Here is a 27,697-nt window from a genome sequence, read left to right as displayed (position 1 = left end):
ATAAAATTAAAGAAAGTCCATGACCCAAAGGACTTAAATATAACAAATAAATAATCTGGAAATACCACTTCTTCTTTTATTATTATTTATTTTATATTACAATTAGGTGAGATTAAGGCCTTGTCATGCTTGGTTCTTAACGGATTTTATAGATGGTCAGAAAAAGAAATTTTCATTACCCAATACATTCCATATTTCAGCATTTGTTTTAAACCCAAAATAGGCCCGAAAGCTGAAATGTCAACATTTTTATGAAAGGAAAATCATAAAATATTGGAATGCAGAAATATCTAAACATTTCATTTTGTCCTTTTTATTAAAACAAGCCAGCCTTTTGAAGTGTCAATTTCATTCTCAATCAATATTTTGATCTAAATTACATTCAGATGAGTAATTTTGTCATTTTAAATTGAAATGTCAACTCAATTTTTTTTTATTTCAGCTTGACATTTTCAAAGAAAATCTATTTTGAGAGGTCAAATTGAAATGAAAATTTTGTTTAGATTTTCCGTATGAAAAAATGAAATATTTTACTTCAAAATTCAGATTTTCCAGGAAAAAAAAACCATTCTATCATGGTGAAACCACACTTTGAAATTTGAAAAAAAAATCATGGTAAAAATGTTGACCAGAACTAACAAACTTAAAAGTACCCATGAATGCTGACATGAAGAATTGAGAGTAGAACAGAGTGATGCTCAGTAAGCAGATTGCAAAAGTTTTGAATTTGGATAACAAAGATGGATATGGTTTTCTTCATTTAAATACTCCCATTGTTCAACTAGCTCTATTTATTTTGGGTGAAGAATCTGAAAGAAGAAATTCTCCCTTTGAAAATGGGAGCAGAGGGTGGTGTCATAGACTCATAGACTTTAAGGTCAGAAGGGACCATTATGATCATCTAGTCTGACCTCCTGCACAATGCAGGCCACAGAATCTCACCCATCCTCTTCTATAACAGACCCCTAGCCTATGTCTGAGTTATTGAAGTCCCCAAATGGCGGTTTGAAGACCTCAAGCTACAGAGAATCCTCCAGAAAGTGACCCGTGCCCCATGCTGCAGAGGAAGGCGAAAAACCTCCAGGGCCTCTGCCAATCTGCCCTGGAGGAAAATTCCTTCCCGACCCCAAATATGGCGATCAATTAAACCCTGAGCATCAGGGCCTCCTGGGGAGGGCGGCAGATGGCCCCAGTGGACCTCCTGCAGGAATGCCTGCGGGAGGTCCACCGGAGCCGCTGACCCGCAACTGCCAAAGCGCTGCCCCCCCCCAGCAAATCCTAGAGCTGCCCTGCCGCCAGCTGCGGCCGGGAATCAGAGGGCTCCGGTCTGCCCGCTGCGGCGGGCAGCGCAGAGCCTTTTAAATCCCAGCCGCTGCTGGGAATCAGAGCCCTCTGATTCCCGGACGCCTGAGATTTAAAAGGCTCTGCGCTGCCCGCCACGGGGGGCAGCCCGGAGCCTTCTGATTCCCGGCCGCGGCTGGGATTTAAAAGGCTCTGCGCTGCCCCCCGCGATGGGCAGCTCAGAGCCTTCTGATTCCCAGCGGCGGATGGGATTTAAAGGGCTCTGGGTTCCCCGCCGCAGCGGGGTGCCCAGAGCCCTTTAAACGCGCCTGCCCCCCTACGGACACACGGACTGCCCCCACCCCAGCCCAGGGCGGTAATTCAGCAGTCTGCTTGGGGCGGCAAAAACTGTAGAGCCGGCCCTGCTGAGCATGTGGGCAAGACTCACCAGCCAGCACCCAGGAAAGAATTCTCTGTAGTAACTCAGATCCCAACCCATCTAACATCCCATCACAGACCACTGGGCATACTTACCTGCTGATAATCAAAGATCAATTGCCAAATTCATTGCCAAAATTAGGCTATCCCATATTACCATCCCCTCCATAAATTTATCAAGCTTAGTCTTAAAGCCAGATATGTCTTTTGCCTCCACTACTCCCCTTGAAAGGCTGTTCCAGAACTTCACTCCTCTAATGGTTAGAAACCTTAGTCTAATTTCAAGTCTAAACTTCCTAGTGTCCAGTTTATATCCATTTGTTCTTGTGTCCACATTGGTACTAAGCTTAAATAATTCTTCTCCCTCCCTAATATTAATCCCTCCGATATATTTATAAAGAGCAATCATATCCCCCCTCAACCTTCTTTTGGTTAGGCTAAACAAGCCAAGCTCTTTCAGTCTCCTTTCATAACACAGGTTTTCCATTCCTCCTAGTAGCCCGTCTCTGAACCTGTTCCAGTTTGAATTCATCCTTCTTAAGCATGGGAGACCAGAACTGCACACAGTATTGCAGATGAGGTCTCACCAGTGCCTTATATAACGGTACTAACACCTCCTTATCTTTGCTGGAAATACCTCGCCTGATGCATCCTAAAACCGCATTAGCTTTTTTAACGGCCATATCACATTGGCGGCTCATAGTCATCCTGTGATCAACCAATACTCCGAGGTCCTTCTCCTCCTCTGATACTTCCAACTGATGCGTCCCCAATTTATAACTAAAATTCTTGTTATTAATCCCTAAATGCATGACCTTGCACTTTTCACTATTAAATTTCATTCTATTACTATTACTCCAGTTTACAAGGTCATCCAGATCTTCCTGTATGATATCCCGGTCCTTCTCTGTGTTAGCAATACCTCCCAGCTTTGTGTCATCCACAAACTTTATTAGCACATTCCCGCTTTTTGTGCCAAGGTCAGTAATAAAAAGGTTAAATAAAATTGGTCCCAAAACGGATCCCTGAGGAACTCCACTAGTAACCTCCTTCCAGCCTGACAGTTCACCTTTCAGTATGACCCGTTGTAGTCTCCCCTTTAACCAGTTCCTTATCCACCTTTCAATTTTCATATTGATCCCCATCTTTCCAATTTAACTAATAATTCCCCATGTGGAAACGTGTCAAATGCCTTACTGAAATTGAGGTAAATTAGATCCACTGCATTTCCTTTGTCTAAAAAATCTGTTACTTTCTCAAAGAAGGAGATCAGGTTGGTTTGGCATGATCTACCTTTTGTGAAACCATGTTGTATTTTGTCCCAATTACCATTGACCTCAATATCCTTAACTACCCTCTCCTTCAAAAATTTTTCCAAGACCTTGCATACTACAGATGTCAAACTAACAGGCCTATCGTTACCAGGATCACTTTCCACCCCACCCCTCCTTTTTAAAAATAGCAATTCTCCAGTCATACGGTACAACCCCTGAGTTTACAGATCGATTAAAACTTCTCGCTAATGGGCTTCCAATTTCATGTGCCATTCCTTTTAATATTCTTGGATGAACATTAACTGGGCCCCCTTATTTAGTCCCATTAAGCTGTTTGAGTTTTGCTTCTACCTTGGATGTGCTAATATCTACCTCCATATCCTCATTCCTATTTGTCATCCTACCATTATCCCTAAGCTCCTCATTAGCCTCATTAAAGATTGAGGCAAAGTATTTGTTTAGATATTGGGCCATGCCTAGATTATTCTTAACCTCCACTCCATCCTCAGTGTTTAGCGATCTCACTTCTTCTTTCTTTGTTTTCTTCTTATTTATATGGCTATAGAACCTTTTATTATTGGTTTTAATTCCCTTTGCAAGGTCCAACTCTACATAGTGTTTGGCCTTTCTCACTTTATCCCTACATGTTCTGACCTCAATAAGGTAGCTTTCCTTGCTAATCCTGCTCATCTTCCACTCCCTGTAGGCTTTCTGCTTTTTCTTAATCACCTCTCTGAAATACTTACTCATCCAGCTTGGTCTTCAACTCCTGCCTATGAATTTTTCCCCTTTCTTTGGATGCAGACTTCTGCTTCTGATAGTTTCTTCAACTGTGACTTGAAGTAATTCCAGGCCTCCTCTGCCTTTAGATCCACAAGTTTTTCAGGCCAATTCATTTCCCTAACTAATTTCCTTAATTCTTTAAAGTCTAAACGCTCAAGTGCATGCAATATCATGTCTATGGAGAAGAAGAGATGCACATAAACATAACAGTTAAATGAAAAAGCCCATTCAACTATGTTATACTTTCTTTCTATAGGATTTCCGGAAGGTAAGGATGTCTGTTTGGTGAATCACTGTTGGCAGTGTGTTCTATGCACAAATAAGACACATAATTAAACTGTGGAACTCCTTGCCACAGGGAGACATAGAGACCAGAAACATAGAAAGTATCAGAAAGGGAATGCAGAAGTAAAATAGCCAGAGCTGGTATAATTATTTTTTATAAGATTTTTGGAAGGAATATTAAATATCAAGCTTCAGGGCTTAAACCAAACTCTAACAATTAGAGACTCTGCTATGACGGCAAATTATCCCACAACTATGTACTGTCAGATTATTGAGTCTTCCACTAAATAGATGGTTTTGGTTACTGCCAGAAAGAGGATTCTAGATTAGATGTCAGGTCTCACTCAATATGTCAATTCTTATGTTCCCATGACACAGACAATGGTAGTAAAAGAGGCAAGCTATTTTCTTCTGCAGCTTCCTTTATCCAAAGATCTCAAAGAACGTCATGTGGATCACTGTATGTTCTATTAATTTAGATGGAATATATGGCTCCAAAGTTGTTAATATAACGCAGTCACTGTCCAGCATTAAACTGTGTTAAACAAGCTTCAGAATTCTGGTATACAGAGAGCTCAGCCTACTTGTTACCATGGCAATAACACCATTTAAGATCCTTTTTAGCTTTTATTAAAGACACAAAAAAGGAGAAACAATTAAAACCTTTGAAAAGGAAAGTGTTAAATAAGGCTTTTATTTTAACAACATCTGTTATTTCCCTCTGCTTTAGCTGAAGCAAGTTTTATGAATGGGGCATGAGAAACCTTGTTTGACAGACTTTTAGATGGAATTAAAGATGGTAATAACTGTTCTTTTGAGAAGAGAAGAAGTTAGTAGAGCTGGGTGGTAGCAAAACAACAGAAACACACACACAAGGGCAGAGAAAGGAACAGCAAAGATAGAAAATGCAGTTTCAGTTTTTAGGGTTGTCTCTCATTTGCAGCCTCACAGCTGGAGAAACACAAGCACAGCCCACAGTCTTATTAGCCACATAGAGACCTGGCAAGCTTGTACCAGCTCCAGTTGCTTAGGGCATTACTTTCAGTGGCCTCTTTCTGGTCACAGGCTCACAGCAGTTCTGCTAATTATTCAGCCTTGTGTTGCTAAGCCAGACTCTCATTGGACAGAAGGGAAAAGGGGAGGGATAGGAAAGAGAAGAAATAAAGTGGTGAAGGAAAAGGAGGCAGGGCAAAGGGGAGGAAGACGGAGTGAGAGAAAGTCTCACATCTCAGGCGGTATTTGGGATTTAGCTGGAGGCAGTGGTTTTGTCATCTTCCTCCCTCTCTCTGTACCAGTCTGGTCAGGATGTCTCTCAGGATTAGGATGAAGAAGTTCTGGGGTCCCAGGAAATGGTGGGTGTGTCAGCCATGATGGTGACGCTCACTCCAGTAACCAACTTTTGCTATTCGAAGCTATGGTGACATCTGATGAACTGTCACATACTTTTTACAGTTGAGCTCAAAATGAGGATAAGTTTGTAGGCCAAATTATAACAACATGTATTAAATTCTGCAGTCCATCTGTAAGGTTCTTTCCCCTAAATTACAGAAGCTTATTACCATCAATCATCTGTTAAGCACCAACAAAATACTGGTCTCTGTGCTTAAAGTGAATTTAAGGAGAGTCTATGACCCAGACTGACACACTGGAGAAATCACTTTGGGAAAGGCCAAGTAGAGGGTTGTGTTCTAAATCCCACAGTTATCACAGGAGTTCAGTCCCCATCTCCCCTCAGGAATGTACCTCCTTTGCCTTGAGATTCTCAGCTGGGAAGTCTCTAACCCCACCTAAGGTGGCAAGAAACCATGGTGAGAGAGGAGAGAGAAGAAGAAGGAATTAGGTGGAAGAAACACCTCAGCTTTTATCTTAGTAGTTAGGGATGTTTCAGACCCTCTTCAAATGCCTGGCAAGGAGAAAGATTTAAAAAAGGGCTCTGCTTTCTCCCATGTAAGTGCCCTAAACAATGGGATATGGGATACCTGATCTGTGTCTCAATCTCTCCTAATACAGCCTTAATTCCTTTGTGCATCTTGGCCTAGGTGGGGATAACACTCATTAATTATTATTATTGGAGACAGATACATTAGTAGAGATGAATCCTATAAGATACTACAAATATTAAATAGGGTTTTCAACAAAATACTCTAGAACTACAGAATGCAATACACAAAGATGTTCTTTTCATAGAACTGACCAGATCCTCAAGTGGTATAAATTGGCCATAGATCCATTGAAGTCAGTGGGTCAGATTAAAAGAGATATTGGCCCAAAAAGAGAAAGAGTGAGCAAGCATATGAATGGATCTAGAGCCTGGTGCTTCCTGCACTCACCCTAGATGGAGACCCAGGATCCTGTCCCCTTTGCTCCAGTGTCTCTCCTATCCAATGAAGATACGGCCTGCTGAGTTTAATGGAGCCACACTCATTTAAACCAACTGAAGCTTTGGCCCACAGTGTCAGATAACTGAACAGAGAATCTCCCAAACACAAGTTATCCACAATTCTGTGTACTTTTGTTGTTGTTGTTTTAAATAAGATTGACACTACTTGAGAAATTTGAATTTCCCTAACATTTTCCCTACAGCTGTTTTCACCTCCTTGTTTTTCAGGCTGTAGACAATGGGGTTTAACACAGGGGTCAAGATACTGTACTTGATTGAGAATATTTCATCCAGCACCACAGAGGAGACCGACCTGGGTTTTGTGTACTGGAGAAAACCTGTCATGTAGAATAAGCCAACCACAATAAGGTGGGAGCTGCAGGTGGAGAAGGCTTTACGCCTGCCCTCCGCAGAGCGTATCCTCAGGATGGTGGAGATGATCTTAATGTAGGAGATCAGGGTGAGGAGGAAGGCACTTGATGCAAATATCACAACAGATGTAAGAAGCACAACTTGATTAGTGAGGGTGTCAGTGCAGGACAGTTGTAATAGAGGAGGGAGCTCACAGATGAAATGGCTGATTTGATTGGGCCCACAGAAATGCAAATTGAAGGTAAAAACAGTGTTAAGCAGGGCATGGAAGAAACTTATTGCCCATGCCCCACTCACCAGCTGAACACAGATCCCTTTGCTCATTGTCTCCATGTAACAGATGGCAATGGGTCACAGATGGCAGCGTAGCGGTCATAAGCCATGGCTGAGAGAATGAGAATTTCAGCCCCACCAGAGAGGAGGATGAAGAATATCTGAGCAATGCAGCCATTGACAGAAATAGTTTTGTGCGCTACTAGGAAGTTCCTCAGCGTGTTAGGCACTGTGACTGAGGAATAGCAGATATCAACAAAGGATAAATGGAAGAGGAAGAAATACATAGGGGTGTGAAGGTGAGAATTAGCTCTTATCACCAGCATGATCACTATGTTACCACTCAGAGTGATTAGGTAAATAACTAAAAACAGCAAGAAGAGGAAAATCTGCATCTGTGGGTCTCTGGAAAGTCCCAGGAGAATAAATTCAGTCACTGTGGTTTGATTTTTCATTGGCATTTATTCAGGAAAACTGTGACCTGGAAGACAAGAGAAAACAAATTAACACTTATAATAAAAGTAAATTGAAACAGCATGTGAAGTTAATCTGATCAGTAGCATGAATGTAAAGAGAGCCCTATTCCAAGCGGTACAATGTGTATTTTAAATATAGTAAATTCAGTGAGAGAGAAACAGAGGAGCTGGATAGATTTTGTGTGGTGTAAATAGATAAAACATGCTGGATACACAAAAGGACTTGGGTACGTAACTGCCACGTTAGCTGCCTAAATCACAGAATTTGGTGTACACAAAAGCCCTGTTCAGCTGGGACTTGCAGACAGACTGATGTGGGGCTCCCTAATTCTCTCCTCTTTAATCTGATGCAATTTGCTCAAATATTAGAGAGGAAGCACAGCAGGGTTACTGGATACTTGGCCTTGTGCATTCGGGATAGGTCTCTAACCAGCAGGCTATATAGTTAGTCTCTCTCTCTCTGTCTTAATGTTTCTTTAATCCCGCCTTATGACTTCAGCAGATCTACAACTGAGGTACACCAGCCTGGGAACTAGTAGATTGCCTCCAATGAAACAACTATGGCCAATTTACAATAGCTGGGCATGTTGCCAAATGTGTAAAAAAAAATCTCCCTCTCTATTACTTTCTGTCACTTGTTCTTGACTATTTTGTTGGAAACATGATTTAATCTCTGTAGTATATAATTGGATTCTTACCTATTAAAATCATTAGGATTTTTCAAGAAGAAGAAATGAAAGTGACAAGCAAACATTCCCTCGGCATAGTGACATAATTTTGAAAAGAGGGGCCATATAGAAAATTAATGGGACTTTTGTTCCTAAGTCATTTAAACTCTAAATAAATGAGGCTTTTGATTCAGTGTTCTGCACATCAGAATATGAGGCTTTACATATAGTAGAGAATTTATCCTGCCCCCTTGGAAGTCGGTGGTTATTCTGACATCAGTTTTCATGGGGACTGGAAATGAAGCCAACGTTCTCTCCAATGTCCAATCTATATTCATCTTCATATGATCTCAGAGAAAAAAACCCCTCTCTTTCATTATCAATTCATGAGACAAATACCTAAGCATAGAGGTGGACCTTGTACTAGATTCTGAATGTGAACACAGGCAGATTGTGTTCAAAGAGTAATTTGGCCAATGCTATAAGAAGTACATTTTTCTATTACATTTTATAATTTTTGTAAGCCAGTGGTTTTCAATCTTTTTTTCATTTGTGGACCCCTAAAAAAATTTCAAATGGATGTGCAGACCCCTTTCAAAATCTTAGACACGGTCTACGGACCCCCAGGGGTCTGCGGACCACAAGATGAAAACCACCGTTGTATAGTATTTAATATCTATAGTATCTTATTGGATTCATCCCTATTAAAATATCTAGGATTTCTATAACAATAAAATAACAGACTCCTGAGACCTAGAAATATTGGTTTGGGCATAGGCAGACAACCCAATCAAATACAGAGAATACAGGCAAATTAATAAATATTACAACTGCAATAAAGAGGGCCTCAGAAAAGCTTAGCTGTATGACAGGCTCCTCCACTGCCAAGGTGTGTGTGTGGAAGTGGGTAACCCCAGGTTGATATCATGCAACCGTCCAAAACTATTCAAGAAAGCCAGAGTGAAAAGGATTCATAGTGCAAACCAAGAAGTGACCAAAGATTGGATTTTGGAAAAACCAGAAGAGAGAGCCTGGAGGATATGAATGCTCAAAAACTTGAAGGAAAGAAACAACAACAGTGAAAAAAAAATTCTTTCTTTCATTATCAACTCCTGAGACAAATACCTAAGCAAGAGGCGGACCTGGTACTAGAATCTAAATGTCAACACAGGCAGATTGTGTGCAAAGGGAAATTTCAGAGCAAGAAAAGTAAATAGCTGCATCTCCCAAGGAGCTGTACTAGGAACACCGCTCTTCAACATAGTCATAAATGATCTGGAAAAAGGTGTAAACGATACAAAATTTTGCATATGGTACAAAATTATTCAAGATAGTTAACCCCAAAGCAGACTGAGAAGAGTTACAAAGGGATCTCACAAAACTGGGTAACTGGGTGGAATTCAATGTTGATTGATGCAATGTAATGCATATTGGAAAAATATGATCTTGTCTATACATACAAATGATGTGGTCTAAATTATCTGTTACCTCTCCAGAAAGAGGACAGTTCTCTGAAAACATCAGCTCAAAGTGCAGTGGAAATCAAAAAAGCTAACAGAATGTTAGGAACCTTTAAGAAAGGGATAGATAATAAGACTGATAGTATCAGAATGCCACTATATAAATCCATGGCATCCCCACACCTTGAATATTCTATGCAGTTGTGGCTGTCCCATCTCAAAAAGTGATATCTTAAAATTGGAAAAAGTAGAGAAGGGCAACAAAAAAGATGATGGGTATGGAACAGCTTCCATATGAGGAGAGTTTAGAAAAGCTGTTTAGCTTGGAAAAGGGTGACTGAAGGGGGATGTGGTAGAGGTGTATAAAATCATGAATGGTGTGGAATAAGTGAATAGGAAGTGTTATTTACCCCTTCACATACCAGAGGAACCAGTGGTCACCTGATGAAATTAATAGGCAGCAAGTTTAAAATAAATATAAGGAAGTACTTCTTCACATAATACACAGTCAACCTGTGGAACTCATTGCCAAGGGATATTGTGAAGGCCAAAAGTATAACTGGGTTAAAAAAAAAAGAATTAGATGAGTTCATGGGGGATAGGTCCATCAATTTTCTATTAGCCAACTTGGTCTGGGACGTAATACCCATGCTCTGGGTATCGCTAAACCACTGACTGCTGGAAGCTGGGACTGGACAACAGGGGATGGATGACTCAATAAATTGCAATGTTCTGTTGACTTCCTCTGAAGCATCTGGCACCAGCCACTATTGGAAGACTGGATACTGGGCTAGATGGACTTTTGGTCTGAACAAGTAGGGCCATTTTTTCATTCTTATTAAAACTAAATGTCTTCTCCAGGGAATGTCCTACTTCTAACCTCTGCCAATGCCCCGCCCCCCCAACACACACACACAGACACACACACTCCAAAAATAGAAATTCCTGATAACATTCTCCAACGGATTTCAGTTGTCTCAGTGCTGTCTTGAGAAAGAGTGAGAGAGCGAGCTGTTTGATTCCAGTATTAGGTGGGTTGCTAATCTGTGTGAGCAGACTGCTGCATCATGGCAGAAGTCAATGAGATGTGATAGAGACACCCACCCCCAAGATAAGGGTAGTCAGAATCTAATCCCTTGAAATGGAAAGGATAAAAAATATTAATAAGGAATAAAAATTTGGATCAACTCACCTGTCTTTTAAATATGGTGAGATCATTTTGACCTGTGGTTTTCTCTTTCCTTTGTCTTTTTAACTACATACTTAAATATGGAGATATATACCAATCTCATAGAGCTGGAAGGGGCCTTGAAAGGTCATCAAATCCAGCCCACTGACTTCACTAGCAGGACCAAGTGCCATCCATGACATATTTCTTTCCCAGATCCCTAAATGGCCCCTCAAAGACTGAACTATCAACCTGAGGTTTAGCAGGCCTATGCTCAAACCATTGAGCTCTCCCTCACCCCTATTAATTTGTCTACCTAATCTCTCTACCTACCTTTGGAATACAGCATCTAAGGTGATCCAATATTCTTTATCCAGAGCAGTGAAACCCCTCAAGATGTGTAGTGGGAATTGAGCAAAGAGCTGTTCCTTAGCTGACTCCAAGACTAAGATCTGATTCTTGAGAGCTGTTTAAAAGAGTTGGCTTGTTCCCCCTGGGACAAGATCCCTGAATTCCACTCTCTGTAACAAGCTTCCAGTAACACTGTGTTGGTTCAGCCCTTAAGCACCGCTCTACCATGTGTAAGAATGGGAGCAATGATACTTGGATTATCAAAAAAGCCTAACAGATTAGATGTCCAAACTCAGTGACAGTCAATTAAAAAGACACATATTTAAGTTCAGAATCTTAAAGCAGTCAAAGGAGTTAGACACTCAAATAGCAAATATTATCACCCATATAAGCCTTTGAAGATCCTCGCTATAATGTGTAATTACCACAGGAAGGCAGAAGATGAAAAAATGTGGGAAATGGCCAGCCATCCTTGAACGTCACCAATAGACGAGCACACAGGTTAAGGAATGAGAAATGAGCAAATAGACTGTATAAAATGGCAGGAAAGAATAAGAGACGAGACAAAGGAGGAGATGTATTGTATAGAGCTGAGCAAAATGTTGAGGTAAATAGTTTATTTTCCCAAAAAAGCAGCTTTGGTTGACCCTCACACGATTTGCAAATATGAAAACTATTTGCCAAGTATTTTCAACTGGAGGGGAGGGGTTGAGGGGGAAGGCTAAACTGACAAACTCAGCATGTGGAACCCTAGCATCCCCCCATACATCTAACTTCCTGGTTCAGGCACTCAGCCATGGGATATCCTTGTTCAGTCCCCTCTCTGATTTGGAATGGAGGTTTAAAGCTAGGTCTCCCATCTCTGAGGAAGTGCTTTAATCTCTGGGGTGTAAGGTAGTTAGGACGGGGCTTCTTCAGGCTCTCCTCTTGAAGCTGTTCACATTGCATATATATCAGCAGCACACCATCAGCAGCAGATGCACATCACTATAATGCAGCCATGGTGGGACATAGAATAGATTTCCATCTTGGATTGTCCCTTGCAACTCTTCTTGCTTCCATAAGAATCCGTACGGGAAGATTTAGGTTTCTTAAATTCCTCATAATTGCATCTTCCAATCTCATTCATTGTTGGTCTCACACTCTACACTCTTTGACATCAGATTTATAAACCTTCATTAAAAGTATACCTTCTTATGCACATTAGACAGGACATCTTCCTCTCAACTGGTGCAAGACTGCAACTTGCTGCGTTTATCTAAGTAGCTCCTCATTTGTGACAAAATCAAACCAACGGATGATAAGAACACCCGTAACTTTTGACTCTGAGAACTGTCTAGTTTCCTCTCCTCAGCTACTTTTAATGGATATGTTTCTGCTCCGTATAACACAGTTGTCATCACTACCATGCCGAACACTTCTCTTAGTTGTCACATAAACTGCCTGCCACCCAAACAGAGGCCTTTGAAGATGCCAATATGCTATTGATGCAAGACCAATCCGACGTGTGACTTCTTTGCATATATGACCTCCTGCTGTCAACTGACTACCCAGATAGATATTCACCCATTCAGTGTCATTGCCATCTACATGCAGCATCACCAGGTCATTCATTTCCATTTAATAGGAGGCATGCATGGCTCTGGATTCATCATCTGAGATTCCGCCGTTTTCTTTAGCTCTTACAGCAGTAGCTGTGGCTCATCAATAGTCTCTATGAGTAAAGAAATATCATCCACATACTCAAGATCCTGTAAAGATGAATATTTAAATATTACACCTCCTACTTCAGCTTCAATAAGCCTTTTCATTGGATAGTCTATCAGAACATTGCATTACATAACTGAGATATCACATCCCTGGCGTACCCCCAAGTCTACGGAAAACCAGTCTGTAATAAAGCGATTTACCATCATACAAACACATGTACTGTGGTACAGTTCTTCCATGAGACAGCCTAAGCCCTCAGTCATCCCACACAGAAGTTGCAGTATCCACACAGCTGATTGATACACTGAGTCAAAAACAGCTGCCATTTTTCAGTAACGTTCTATCTACTGTGTGACACCTGGGATTTCTCTTTAGTAATTGTCAATATTGTTTCTGGAACCGTCACTATTCTTTTGCTTTTGGACCATATAATGGAATGGATATTTAACCCCAGGGGTCTGTCAGGGTTGTAGAGCCTAACTCCCAAGGGGAGAAGGCCCTTTCCAATACTTGCCTAACAACTTACACTTAAGGGTGTGTCTACACTATGAACTAGGGGCGTAATTCCCAGTTCACATAGACGTACACGTGCTAGCTATCATTGAGCTTACACACTAAAAATAATAGTGTAGCTTCTGCAGCATGGGCAATAGTGTGTGGTGTTATGGCTATCTTTGCCAAATACATACCCACGGGGTTCAGGTGAGATTATTACTCTGTGAAACGAACCCATGCCACTGTTCACAGCTGCCCATGCTACTACTGCTAATTTTGGAATGCTAGCTCAATGAACTGGGAACCTTGAGCTCATAGTGTAGATGTAGCCTTGATGGTCATTAAGAAACTGTGCCTTAAAGGCTGAAGCTTGCTGCCCTTTGGAAGCACTAGAACCAGTTTGAACAGGCTGGGTCGCACTGGGTGTATCACATAGACACACAGTAGAATCTGGGCAGGCCAAGAGAATGTAAATCAGACAGGTTCTGTTACTGTAATTTAAGGGGGGAAGCCAATCTAATTTAGCTTTGAGTGACGTTTGAGATTAGATGACACTAAGTATGTGTGCAGGTCCCTGGCAGGGGCAATGCTTCAACCACTACTCAAGGGTTTTCCTCTGGTTTCAAATTCTTCACACCCTCAACTCAGAACAAGAACTACTCCTGACTCTCTGAGTCATCGATTTATACAGTCGGGCTCTTTGAAGAGACTTTGACTAGGTAATCATCCAGACAAAGGGTCTCTGTTCAAAGTGCAGTTGGTCATTTGCATAATCTTCACCCCCAAAATTTTCTTGAAAATCCACTTCACACATATCAGCCCCAAAAGTCCTGTGAAGTCCCCAATATCTCCCAGCAATTGCATTATTCATGTCTTCCTCCTAAAGAAGCTCCATACAATCCCACAATAGTACCTAAACATTTGTATTTTTAATAAAATGTTCTCCAAAGTTGTGAAACTCTTCCTCAGACCCCAGCATTTGTAGCCTTACAAAAGTGCAGGGTTAATTATCATTTTGTACCTCTTACTTGTCAATTTAATAGGCTTAATGAAAACTCAAATGCTCATATAGTGCCCCATCCTGCAAAAGGCTTGATCCTATGAATAGGGTGAACATGTGAATAATCTTACTGAAATTAAGTGTGAGTACAGGCTACTACTATCAGTGTGAATCTTTCGGCAGGATGGAGATTGTACACAATGATGATTGGACTCAACCCATCAGGTGGTCTATAAGCGGAAGTCCTTTTAGCCTCACATGGAGTTCTGAATGCAAACAGGCTGTTGGAATATGTCCATTTAGTCTAAGCACGAAAGTAAATGCAGTATTGTGTCTATAGAGAATAAGAAATGCACATTAACATGATGCATGAATGAAACAGCTCATACAGCTGCGACCGCCTCTCTTTCTTCCTAAAGATTTTCATTAGGTGAGGGTGATTGTTTGGTGAACCACTGTTGAGAGGGTATTCTAAACATGTGCTGATGGCATGAAGAAGACACATAATTAGAGTGTGGAACTCTTTGCCACAGGGAGACAATGAGACCCAGTATCAAGACTCAGAAAGGGTAAGAAGATTAACCAGAGTTATTATAATTATTTATAAAATTTTTAAAAAGGGATGTTAAACCTAATTATTCTGAGTTAAAGCCAATCTCTACAAAATTCAAGTCTCTTCTATGGGGGCAGATTGTCCCACATTTGTGTGCTGTCCGATTCTTGAGGTTTCCTCTGAACATCTGGATCTGGTCACTGTCAGAAACAGGATATTAAACTTGATGGCCAGTCTGACTCAGTATAAACATTCTTATGTCCCCATGACACAGACAATGGCAGTACAAGAGGTGAGCAGAGTTCTTCAGCAGCTTCCTTTATCCAAAGATCTCAAAGGACTTCACATTCATCAACATATGTTCTATTAATTTAGATGGAATTTATGGCCCCAATGATATAACATAACCAACTTACTGTGCAACATTAAACATTGTTAATCGAGATTCAGAATTTGGTAGACAGGGACCTCAGGCTGCTCAGTGCTCTGGCAAATAGACCAGGAAAACTTCTTTTTTAACCTTTTATTAAATATACAGAAAAGAAGGAAATTACAGTTAAAGCATTTGAAATTGAAACTATTAAGTAAGGCTTTTATTCTAACAACATCACTTTCCCCCTTTCCCTTTAGCTAGAGAGAGCTTTAAGGAGAAAAAAAAGTGTTTGACAGACTTTTAGATAGTATTAAAGATGGGGATAACTGTTCTTTTGGGCAAATGATAAACATTGAGTAGAGTTGGGTAGGAAGCTGTCTTTGCTGGGACTGGATGACAGGAGATGTATCACTCAATAATTATCTGTTCTGTTCATTCTCTCTGAAGCATCTGGCACTGGCCATTAGTAGAAACATGATACTGGGCTAGATTTTCCGTTGGTCTGACCTGGGATAATTTTTCATTTTTCTTATGTTCTAACTTGATAAAAGGTGGTTCCCTAGTCAATGGGAGATGCTGAGGAGTGGGATGTGTTCTAAGCCCTGCCACTGTGAAAGAGTTCAGTCTCCATATTCCTGTGAGGGAGACAAATCCTTCTGCTTGTCATTTTCAGCTAGGAACCCTCTAACCCCACCTAAGGGTTTTGGTTTTTTTACATGAATCTGGGGATGGAGGAGGAAGAAGAAGGAATTAGAAGGAAGAGATGGCTCATAACTTTTATCCCAATGGTCAGGGTAGTCACCTGGAAGGTGAGAGAGAGCCCCAATTCAAGTGCCTGATAAAGAAACAGGATTTAAACAGGAGATCTGTCTCAACCCATGTGGACGCACTGATCACCAGGATACACTCATTTGGGCCTCTCTCTGAATCTACTGTTCAAACCTAGGTTCCCTGGGGAGTAAACCCAGTGGCTCCAACTATTATTATATTATCTTTATTAATTATTACTGAAAATCCTTGAGATTTTAGCAGGATAGAATAAGATAAGTGATATTAAATGTATTTCAATAAATTAGTCGAAAAAAACCACAAAAGAACAGAGATTAATAGATCAACAGAGATTATTTTTATTGGATTGGCCAGTATTTTAGCTGGCATAAATTGGCCATCTCTTTCCTGAAGTCAGTGGGTCAGATTAAAAAGCTATGGAGCCACAGGAAAGGAAGAAATTTGTGAATGACTCTACAGCCCGGTGCTCTGAGCACTCTGGATTTAGGAGACACAAGATCCAGTCCCTCATGCTCTGGAGACTCTTGTACAACTGGGAATCTGGCCCGCTGACTTCAATGGAGCCACACTCATTTAGACCAACTGAGGTTTTGTCCCAACGTGTCTGTCAGTTACCTGATATGAGAATTTCCCAAACACCAGTTATCCACAGTTCTATGCAAGCTGATGAAAAAATATGTAATTCAATTTGTTTGAGATCATCAACGTTACCTGATAAACTTTGATTTTCCCAACATTTTCCTTAGAGCTGTTTTCACTTCCTTGTTTTTCAGGCTGTAGATGATGGGTTTTAACATGTGGGTCAAGATGCTGTACTGGATGGAGAATATTTCATCGAGCATCACAGAAGAAACTGAGCTAGGTTTTGTGTACTGGAGAAAACCTGTCAGGTAAAACAAGCCAACCACAATAAGGTGGGAGCTGCAGGTGGAGAAGGCTTTACGCCTGCCCTCTGCAGAGCGTATCCTCTGGATGGTGGAGATGATGTGAATGTAGGAGATCAGGGTGAGGAGGAAGGAGCTTGATGCAGTTACCACAGCAGAAGTAAGAAGCACCACTTGATTGGTGAGGGTCTCAGTGCAGGCCAGTTGTAACAGAGGAGGGAGTTCACAGCTGAAATGATGGATTTGATTGGAGCCAGAGAAATGCAACTTCAGAGTAAAAACAGTATTAAGAAGGGCATAAAAGAAGCCTGTGGTCCATGCCCCACTCACCAACAGAAGAGAGACCCCTTTGCTCATTTTCTCCATGTAACGCAATGGGTCACAGATGGCAGCATAGCGGTAATAGGCCATGGCTGAGAGAATGAAACTTTCAGCACAAGCTGAGAGGAGGATGAAGAACATCTGAGCAATGCAGCCATTAACAGAAATAATTTTGTGCACTGCTAGGAAGTTCCTCAGCGCGTTAGTCACCGTGACCCAGGAATAGCAGATATCAAGAAAGGATAAATTGAAAAGGAAGAAGTACATAGGGGTGTGAAGATGAGAATCAGCTCTTATCACCAGCATGATCACTATGTTACCATTCACAGTAGTTAAGTAAATAACTAAAAACACCGAGAAGAGGAAAATCTGCACCAGCGGGTCACTGGGAAGTCCCAGGAAAATAAATTCGGTCACTGTGGTTTGATTTTTCATTGGCATTTATTCAGGAAAACTGCAATCTGGAAGACAAGAGAACACAAATGAAATGAACACTTTTAATAAAAGTAAATTTAAACAGCATGTGTAGTTAATCTATCTGTAGCATAAATGTAAAAAGAGCTCATTTCATTGTTCCAGGCTGTACAATGTATATTTTAAATAAAATAAAATTAACTTGTATCAAAAAAGGGAATTGAAATGGCATATAGAGATCATCTCTTCAGTTGGATGAATAGAAAGAGAGCCCTATTGTATCCTATAAAATATAAATTTTTAAATTGACAAGATTTAGAGAAAGCAACAGTAATAAGCTGGCTGGAATTTGTGTGTTGTACTGAGACTAAACGGGCCAGATGCACAATAGGACTTAGGCCCCTAACTGCCACTTTACGCACCTAAATTACAGAATTAGGCCCCACAGGTATTGACAAAATCCACACCCAGCTGGGACTATGGGACAGTTTGATGTGTGCCTCACTTTGTCTTTCCTGTTCAATCGGTTCCACTATGGTTAAATAATTAAAGAGGCATTGGAGAAAGGAGGTCTGGATACTGGATCTCCGGCATTTAAGGTGAGGGCTCTAACCACCTGTACATAAAGCAATTCTCTCACTTGCTGTTTCTCTCCAGCCTTAAAACTCTTTCATCTGTCACTCTAACATCAGCAGAGATACAGCTGTTTTTTCTTCAGCTGGGGATCTGGCCCCTTTACTCCAATGGAGCTATGGCTGAGTCACACCCACTGGGGATCTGGCCAATTTTATAAGTACCTCTTTGTCAATTCCATTTTGTAATTTTTGTAGGCCAGTGGTTTTCACCCTTTTTTTCATTTGTGTACCCATAAAAAATTTCGAATGGAAGTGCGAACCCCTCAACTGTGGACTCCCAGACCACAGGTTGAAAACCATCATTGTAGAGTATGTAATATCTATAGTATCTTTTTGGATTCATCCTTATTAAAATATCTAGGATTTCTATAATAATAAACTAATAATAAATATTAAATAATAATAATAAATATAATAAACCCCCAAGACCTAGAAATACTGGTTTGGGCATAGGCTGACAACCCAATCAAATACAGAGAACCCAGGCAAATTGATAAATATTACAAATGGCATAAAGAGGGCCTCAGAAGTGCTTAGCTGTATGACAGGCTCCTCCACTGCCAAGGTGTGTGTGTGGAAGTGGGTAACCCCAGGTTGACATCATGCAACTGTCCAAACAATTCAAGAAAACCAGAGATCATTTTCAGCCAAACAGTGGAAAGGACTCTTAGTGCAAACCAAGAAGTGATCTAAGGTTGGATTTTGACAAAACGGGGAGAGGCAGGAGGAAATGGATGCTCCAAGACGTGAAGGAGTGAAATGACAACACTGAGAAAGAAATGACTGAGCATAGACTCACTGGGCAACTGAGAGTTTCATAGGAAAGTGGAATTTTTGACGCAAATGAAGCCTGAAAGCCTGAAAAGGGAGATTAGTCATGTTGACCCACATGCAAACATTTTGGTAGAAGCAATGACACAGGAACAACAGTGGCATGGCACACTGCCAGAGGTGAGCAAGTGAAATAAAGGGGATAAGTAAAAATTTGACATCCAAACAAGAAAGCTGCTAGTGATGCAATGAGTACTGAATAGCAATCAAGACATGCACTGGACATTCAACAGTGTGATAGAGGAAAAATTCTGCCATCTGTGGAGGAAGAAGTTGATCATTAAGAATACAACATCAAAACATATTAAAAGTGAGACAGAGAAAAAGGTCATTTTGTGGTGAGAAAAACCAATGACCAGGAGTGCATCCCACGCCAAGACATCATGTCAGACAATAGAAAGGAAATCCCCCACAAAAGATTCCAAAGTTTTACACAGAAATGAGTGCATGGACAGTGGTGGAGAGAGATCAAACCTATTAGGCATAGAAGTTGAATAAACTCATGGCTTCTACAAGGATATCGGAATAGAGACAGAGAACCTCAACAAGAGTACACAAGTCCTTAAGGGTTATTTACAAAGAAGAAAGATCAACCAATTGTCACAGACTGAGCAGTGCAGAAAAACCAGCCAGATGTTAATATATAGCACCATACCAGCAGACAGTGTCTTAAAAAAAGAAACAAGAAGACAAGATTACAATGTATGAAGAACACTTCTACAAAGTAGATTGATTATGGAAACGTAGAACACAGATGACCCCAGTGATTATTGGAATACTTAGAGTGATCCCTAAGGGTATGATTGAGAAGCTGAACAACACATGACGAGTGCAAGACATCATGGTCAGTGACTTCCAGCAGACAGCACTCTTAGGCATATGAGAATGTGAGGGAAAATGAAAGGAAAATGAGAGCATCTAAAATGCAGGAATTCTGTAGAGGGTTAAACGAAACTCCTGACTACCCAAACCTACAGTGTTGGTGCAGAGCATGGTTCATTGGTGACTTAAATTTTAGACAACAACTTTACCGTTTTTATGCTTAAAGACCTTGTATATTTTGAACGCTATTTGTTAAAAAAAATCCACCTTATGTAATACTGAGGGACAGTAATAATGATCATACTAAATGAATGTGGCCAGCAAACACTCTCTAAGCATGCTGACATGATTTTAAAAAGAGGGGTCGGATTGTAAGTTAATGGAAGTTTTATTCCTAAATCACTTAAATTCCCCTGAAAATTCAATCCAATGGGATTTTTGACTCAGGATCTTGCACATCTGAATATCAGGCTGTTCCTACTTAACAGAATCACTCCTGCCCTCATGGAATTGACACTGATTTGTAGTGGAAATGGAAAAGAAGCCAAAGTTATGTACAATATCAAATCTATGTTTATCCCATATGTATCCCAGAGAGAAAATCAATCTTTTTCCAATTATTAGCTTAGACAAATACCCAAGCAAAGAGATGGCCCTTGTCTGAGTGGTAACAAAGGCACTGTTCACAGTGATACCAAAAGCTAAGTGCCTTTTCTAGAGAATGCCCTGCCCCTAATCTACTCACCCCCCAACACACAGACTCCAAAAGTAGAAACTACTGCTATCCTGCATTAGCTAATCTCAGTTTTCTCAGTGCTGCCTGGAGAAATGCACAAAGAGAGAGATGGCTGGGTTGCCAGCCATGACTCCTATGGGGCTACTGACTCTGTGTGAGCTGACAGTTGCATTCAGGCAGAAGTCAAAGGGACTCTGCAGAGAGACCCACCTCTAGATGGGGTGATGGGGGAGAACTTGGTCCTTTGAAATTAAAAGGAAAATAAACAATTGTAATGAATAAAAACATGAATCAACTCACCTGCCTTTTTAATGTGGATCGTAAATGTGGTGAGATCAGTCTGATCTGTGAGTTCCTCTTTTTTTGTTTTTTTAGTCTATCTACTAAATTATTGATTTGTCTGTCTAATCTCTCTATCTGCCTCTGGGAAACAGCATTTAAGGAAGTCTTTTTTTTATGAGGAGTAGTGAGAGACGTCAAGGCTTATCAGTGGGAGTGGAACAAAGATCCTTTCCTTAGCAGACTCCAAGACTAAAAGCTGATTTCTTGAGAGCTGTTTAAATGCTGTCTTGTTCCCACTGGAACAAGATCCCTGAAGTTCACTCTCTGTGACTAGATACCAATAACACTGAGTTGGGTGTATGTTTCATAAGCATGAGGGTACTGAAGCTTAGATTATGAAAAGAGCCCAAGAGATTTAGGTTTCCAATCTCAGGGACAGTCAATTAATAAGACATTTATTTAGGCTCAGATTCTCCCATGTAGACTAAGGACTTAGACATTCAAATAGCAAATAATTTCCTCTCCCTAGACTCCTTTGAAGATGATAGTCATAATATCTAATAACCACAAGGGGGCAGTGATGGCGAAAGCATGAGAATTGGCCAGCCATCCTTAAACATCGTGATTTAAAGACCTCAAGGTGCAGAGAATCCTCCAGCAAGAGACCCATGCCAAATGCTGCAGAGGAAGGAGAAAAACCTTCCGGGCCTCTGCCAATTGGCCAAAATTCCTTCCTGACCCCAAACCCTGAGCATGTGGGCTAAACTCACCAGCCAGACACCCAGGAAAGAATTCTCTGTAGTAACTCAAATCCCACCCCATCTAATATCCCATCACAGGCCATTGGGCATATTTAGCGCTAATAATCAAAGATAAATTAATTGCCAAAATTAGGCAATTTCTTTTCCCCCGGTTTATTCATGACCTGCAGACAGAGCATGTAAATGGGAACAACATTAAATGGCTGAATAGTTTTATGTACCTGGGTATTCAGTTGACAGCAGGTAGTTCTATATCCAAAGAAGTCACAATTCTGATGGGTCTTGTGTCAGTAGCATTTCAGCTTAATTCAAAGGCCCCTGTTTCGGAAGCAGGATGTCTCTGTGACAACTAAGAAACAAGTGTTAGATGTTGTTGTGATGACATTTCTCTTATATGCAGAAGAAACATATCCATTAAACACAGCTGAGGAGTGGAAACTAAACAGTTTTCAGTGTCAAAAGTTACAGCGTATTCTTCACTTCCATTTGTTTAATTTGTCACAAATGAGGAGATACTTAGATGATCCCAGCAAATTAAGTGTGACTATGTATCACTACCATGATTCTGAATATGCCTGCAGGATTCGGATCATACACAATCTTGATTGGGATCAATCCATCAGGAAGTAAAAAAAGGAAGTCCTATTAGCCTCCGTTGGAGTTCTGAATGCAGACAGAATTTGAGGATAAGAACATTTTGTCTGAATACTCATGTGCATGCAATGTCATCTCTATAGGGAAGAAGAGATGTACATAAACATAATAGATGAATGAAAAATCCATTCAGTTGTGTTATACTTTCCTTCTTTCTATCGGATTTGCATAAGGTGAGGGTGTCTGTTTCGTGAACCACTGTTGTGAGTGTGTTCTATGCTCAAATAAAACACATAATTAAACTGTGGAATTCCTTGCCACAGGGAGGCATAGAGACCAGAAGTGTAGGACTAATCAGTAAGGGATTGCAGAAGAAAAATAGCAAGAGCTATCGTAATTTGTTATAAGATTTTTGGAAAGGATAATAAATATCAAGCTTTAGGTCTTAAACCAAACTCTAACAATTAGAGACTCTGCTATGGGGCAGATTATCCCACAACTGTGTACTGTCAGGTTATTGAGTCTTCCTCTGAACAGCTGGTTCTGCTCACTGTCAGAAAGAGGTTTCTAGACTACATGGCAGGTCTCACTCCATACGTCAATTCTTATGTTCCCATGACCACCGACAATGGCAGTACAAGAGGTGAGCTATTATCTTCAGCAGCTTCATTTATCCAAAGATCTTGAAGGCCTTCATGTGGATCACTGTATGTGCTATTAATTTAGATGGACTATATGGCCCCAAAGCTGCTAACATAACCCAGTCACTGTCCAGCATTAAACAGCGTTAAACAAGCTTCGGAATTTGGTATACACAAAGCTCAGCCTACTTGTTACCATGGCAAATACACCATTAAACATCCTTTTTAGCTTTTATTAAAGAAACAGAAAAGAAGGAAAAAACAATTAAAACCTTTGAAAAGGAACGTGTTAAATAATGCTTTTATTTTAACAACATCTGTTATAGCCCTCCGCTTTAGCTGAAGCATGTTTTTGACAGACTTTTAGATGGCATTAAAGATGGTAATGACTGTTCTTTTGGGGAAAAGAGAAGAAGTTAGAAGAAATGCGTGGAAGCTATTGTTGCTGTTCTTGTTGAAGTCCGATCCTGTTTCCAAGAAAACAAAACGAGAGCAAAGCACACACAACAAGAGAGAAAGGAACAGCAAAGATAGAAAATGCAGCTTCAGTCTCTGGGGTTGTCTGTCATTTGCAACCTCACAGCTGGAGAAACGCAGGCACTGCTCAAAGTCTTATTAGCCACTTAGAGATGTGGCAAGCTTGTACCAATATCCAGCTGTTTAGGGCATTACTTTCAGTGACCTCTTTCTGGTCACAGGCTCACAGCAGTGCTGCAAACTATACAGCCTTGTCCTGCTAAGCCAGACTCTCATTGGACAGAAGGGAAAAGGGGAGGGCTAGGAAAGAGAAGAAATAAAGTGGTGAAGGAAAAGGAGACGAGGCGAAGGGGAGGAGCGAGAGAAAGTCTCACATGTCAGGCAGTATTTGGGATTTAACTGGCGGCAGTGGAGGTGTCATCTTTCTCCCTCTCTGGACCAGTCTGGTCAGGACATCTCTCAGGATTAGGATGAAGAAGTTCTGGGGTCCCAGGAAATGGTGGGTGTGTCAGCCATGATGGTGACGCTCACTCCAGTAACCAACTTTTCTACCCAAAGTCTCTTTCTTTAAGAACCCCAAAAGGGACTGATGGGTGCAGTCGCCCATCCCCTCATTATTTTGCTCACCAATTAGGCCTGGCTTGATACACTGATTTTGGGTCACTAATTTTTCGGTCTCACACTGTCTTATTTTTGAGGCATGGTCATAGCACAGTTTGTGAGTTCTATCACGAGACCTTTTCCTTTGGACAAATTCAGTCTCTCTTTCTCCCTCCCTTGAGTGTCTTTTTTCCATCACCATTTGCTAATATAGGCTATTGTAACATCTGATAAACGGAAACATACTTTTTTACAGTTGAGCTCACCATGAAGGTAAGTTTGTAGGCCGAATTATTACAAAGTGTATTCAACTCTGCAGTCCATCTGTGAGGTTCTTTTCCCCAAATTACAGAAGGTTACCACCATCAATCATCCATTAAGCACCAACAAAATACTAGTCTGTGCACTTAAAATGAAATTAAAGAGAGTCTATCACCCAGAGAGCTTAATTGTAATAGACTGAGACACTGGAGAAACCACTTCTTTATTATATATAATCTGTTTTATGTTCTACAGGAGGTCCGGCTAGGGGATCACACTGGTCCCTTCTGGCCTTTGAATCTATGAAATCAGTTCCTTGTTATGCTTGGCTGTGTACAATTATTAGAGATGATACAGAAATTTCCATCACACAGGAAGCTCCGTACTTTGACATTTCATTTAATCCCAACGGGGGCCCAAAAGATACTGTCAACATTCTCATGAGATTAAAAATTTTAAAAGGTTTGGATGCAGAAATGTCTAAACATTTCATTTTTAAATTTGATTGTAACAAAACATTTCCTCTTTAAGCGTTCATTTCAAACAAAATCTTTCTTATTGAATGAATATTTTTATTTATGATGAGATTGAGAGGAGTAATTTTATTGTCAATTTAAGTGACAATATCAATTCAAAATGAAAGTTTTCATTTCAGTTGGACATTTTGAAACAAAACCTCTCATTTCATTTTGAAATGTCAAATTGAAATGGAATCTTCCCCCCTCAACACCAAAAAAATATATATATTTATTCAAAATTCAGATTTTCCCACAGAAAATTTCTATCTTGATGTAACAGTACTTTCTGATTTTGTTTTCCAAACATGGGGAAAAAATTGACCAGAACTAACAAACATAGAAGTGGTCATCATTCCTGTTCTAAAGAAATTACAGTCCAACAGAGTGACGCTTAGTAGGCAGGACACCCTGCAAAAGCAAGAGGGGACAATAGTTAAATCATACTGTTTTCTATTCAATGAGCTGGTTGCAAAAGTTGTGAATTTTAATGAGAAAGAGGGACATGATTTTTTTTTCATGAAAATATTCCCATTTTCAACCAGCTCTATTCATTTTTTTGTGAAGAATGTGAAAGAAGAAATTCTCCCTTGAAACCAGGAGGAGAGGGTGGTATCTTTCTTAGCAGGGACAGGGAGGGCATTTTGTTAGTACTAGGCTGACATGGGAAGAGATATGGGATTACCAGTGGCCCAATGATCAAGCTTCAATATCTTGCTCTCCACTGACTATCTTACTGACCCTGGGCATGTCACTGGGACTACATTTTTCCCATCCAGTAGGAGTAGGGCACCTAACTGGCCTAAACTCTTTTGAAAATCCCAGCCTGCTTGTTGACTCTTCATTTACCTGAGACCATATCTCTGTAAGTCCAACTTTGACAAAAGGTGGATTCTGAATCATAACTTTATTCGCTGAGGCAAGATCCTCAGCTGACATATCTCGGTTTAGCCCTGTTTCTTTCAGTGGAGTTAGGTTGCTTTCCACCAGCTGTGATGTAGCATCTAAGGGTGAATATCCCTGGGGTGCATAGTGCCAGCATCACTTCCTATTATGTTTAGGATTTAAGTAGAAATTCGATGATACGCGGGTCTTTCCAACTCAATTGTGATTGAAATTTGAGGATTGTAAAATCAATTTAGAATATGGACACTATTGGCCAATTTCTCTTGTTATATCCTTGGGGCAGCCGGTGTAGGAAGCAATCACTTGAGGCCAGAGAGCAGGCAGCTAACCAAAACCTCCATTTTATTTACAGATATACAGAGAGCTCACTCAGCCGGTTGAAACCGGCTGAGCTAACCCATAATAATCTAACTCAGTTGCCATAGCAACAAAAACCATGACAACCAAATACACAACACTCTTTTCTTGTAAATCCACCTTGTTCCATTGATTTAATGGCATTATGTCAATTTAGATGCAGAGAAAGATTCACAAAGGGACGTAGCTGTTCTAATGCCGAGCATTACAGTGGATGACTTTTAGGTGATTTTTTTTTCCAGTCACTAGGTTTTCAGAGCCTGAGTTGGGCAGCCAGGCTCCCTAGACAGTGAAAGGAGAGACATAGGCACCTAAGAATGGGATTAAAAAAAGCCAACATGACAGATGGTTCCTTAGCCAATGGGAAAGGCCAAGCAGAGGGTTGTGTTCTAAATTCCGCAGTTATCACAGGAGTTCAGTCCCTATCTCCTCTGGAGGAAGGCACCTCCTTCACCTTGGGACTCTCAGCTGGAAAGTTGCTAACCCCACCTAAATTGTGATACCAGTCAGTGCTGTGCTTTCGGGGAACCAGGTTGCAGTATCCAGCCTGTCTGACACATGAAGGACACATCCCCAGTATCTGCTTGAACCAAAGCTAATCAGAGAAAAGACTTACAGAGAGCAGTGAAGAGTGGTGGGAGACACATCTAGACCCCTCCTGACAAGGGTAATAGGATTAAGGCAACTCCCCTAGCCTTATCTGCATCACAGATGGGACTGGGAGGCATCTTCATTATCATAGAGAATGGAGAACAGAGATTCCAAAGCAAGAACCACACTGAACTCTGGGACCAGAAAAGCAGGGAAGCATTGCATCCTGGGGGATCTCTGCTCCAGCTGTTAATGAACCTAGGCCTGCACACACCCAGCTCAGCAGCTATCAATTATAGTAATGAATCCTTGACTGATATCCAAAATACTGAAGCTGCCTAATTGCATTGTGAGCTCCCTGGAAGGAACACCGCCCATAGCCAAGAGTGATCAGCTCCTATTGTCTAGCCTAAAGAAAACCCTTGAGTCTGTCTGTTACAGCTCAGTTTTGTTTCTTAAAGCTGTCCCCTTACTCCATTTTGTTCTTGTTCTCCTCTGTGGCCACCCCTCCCTGGCTGTTAAGTTGTTTACCAGGGCCTCTGCCCTTCTCAAAGGGAGGGCCCTTTAAGTTGTTTAACAAGAGCCATTGCCCTTCTCAAAGGGATGGCCACTTGTGCTAAGTGGGACCACTGCCCTGTTCAAAGGGTTAGTCCTGTTATCACCTTGTTAAAAGCTGGGCTTGGTGCAGGGTAGGCAATGTCCAGAGCTGCAAGACCTATTGTGTTTTTAAGATCCTGGGCATGAGTCATAGACCTCATGTGCTTTTGTGTCACCTATTGCACAGGACTTGCCCAGACTTGCCTGTGGCTGCCTGCAGCCTTCTCTCCTCCCTGTAAGAGGGGGAGCCAATCAGAGTTACTGGCGGGAAGCTGCCCAGGTTTGCCTTTATAAACAGACATTTTCTGAACAGACTTTAGAAAGATTCCTGCATTGCTGCCTG

At 40.9% G+C, this 27,697-nt stretch overlaps 1 protein-coding gene and 1 pseudogene across 1 annotated transcript; both read right to left on the bottom strand.

Moving 5' to 3' along the window:
• Positions 1–6,603: 6,603 nt before the first annotated feature.
• On the bottom strand, positions 6,604–7,547 carry LOC123346210 (annotated as a pseudogene).
• A 9,289-nt stretch (positions 7,548–16,836) lies between these two features.
• LOC123345349 (olfactory receptor 1030-like) lies at positions 16,837–17,769 on the bottom strand. The gene has a single exon (XM_044982138.1). It carries the CDS (start codon positions 17,767–17,769, stop codon positions 16,837–16,839), a length of 933 nt encoding a protein of 310 aa, XP_044838073.1.
• Positions 17,770–27,697: the final 9,928 nt, after the last annotated feature.

The sequence above is a fragment of the Mauremys mutica genome, chromosome 12, assembly GCF_020497125.1.
Source record: "Mauremys mutica isolate MM-2020 ecotype Southern chromosome 12, ASM2049712v1, whole genome shotgun sequence".
NCBI classification, from domain to species: Eukaryota; Metazoa; Chordata; order Testudines; family Geoemydidae; genus Mauremys; species Mauremys mutica.
Note: the sequence above shows the minus strand (reverse complement) of the source record. Positions and strands in the feature narration are given on the sequence as shown.

Coding starts and splice junctions, on each gene's coding strand:
- LOC123345349 (XM_044982138.1), bottom strand. CDS start 17,769: ATGAAAAATCAAACCACAGTGACCGAATTTATTTTCCTGGGACTTCCC.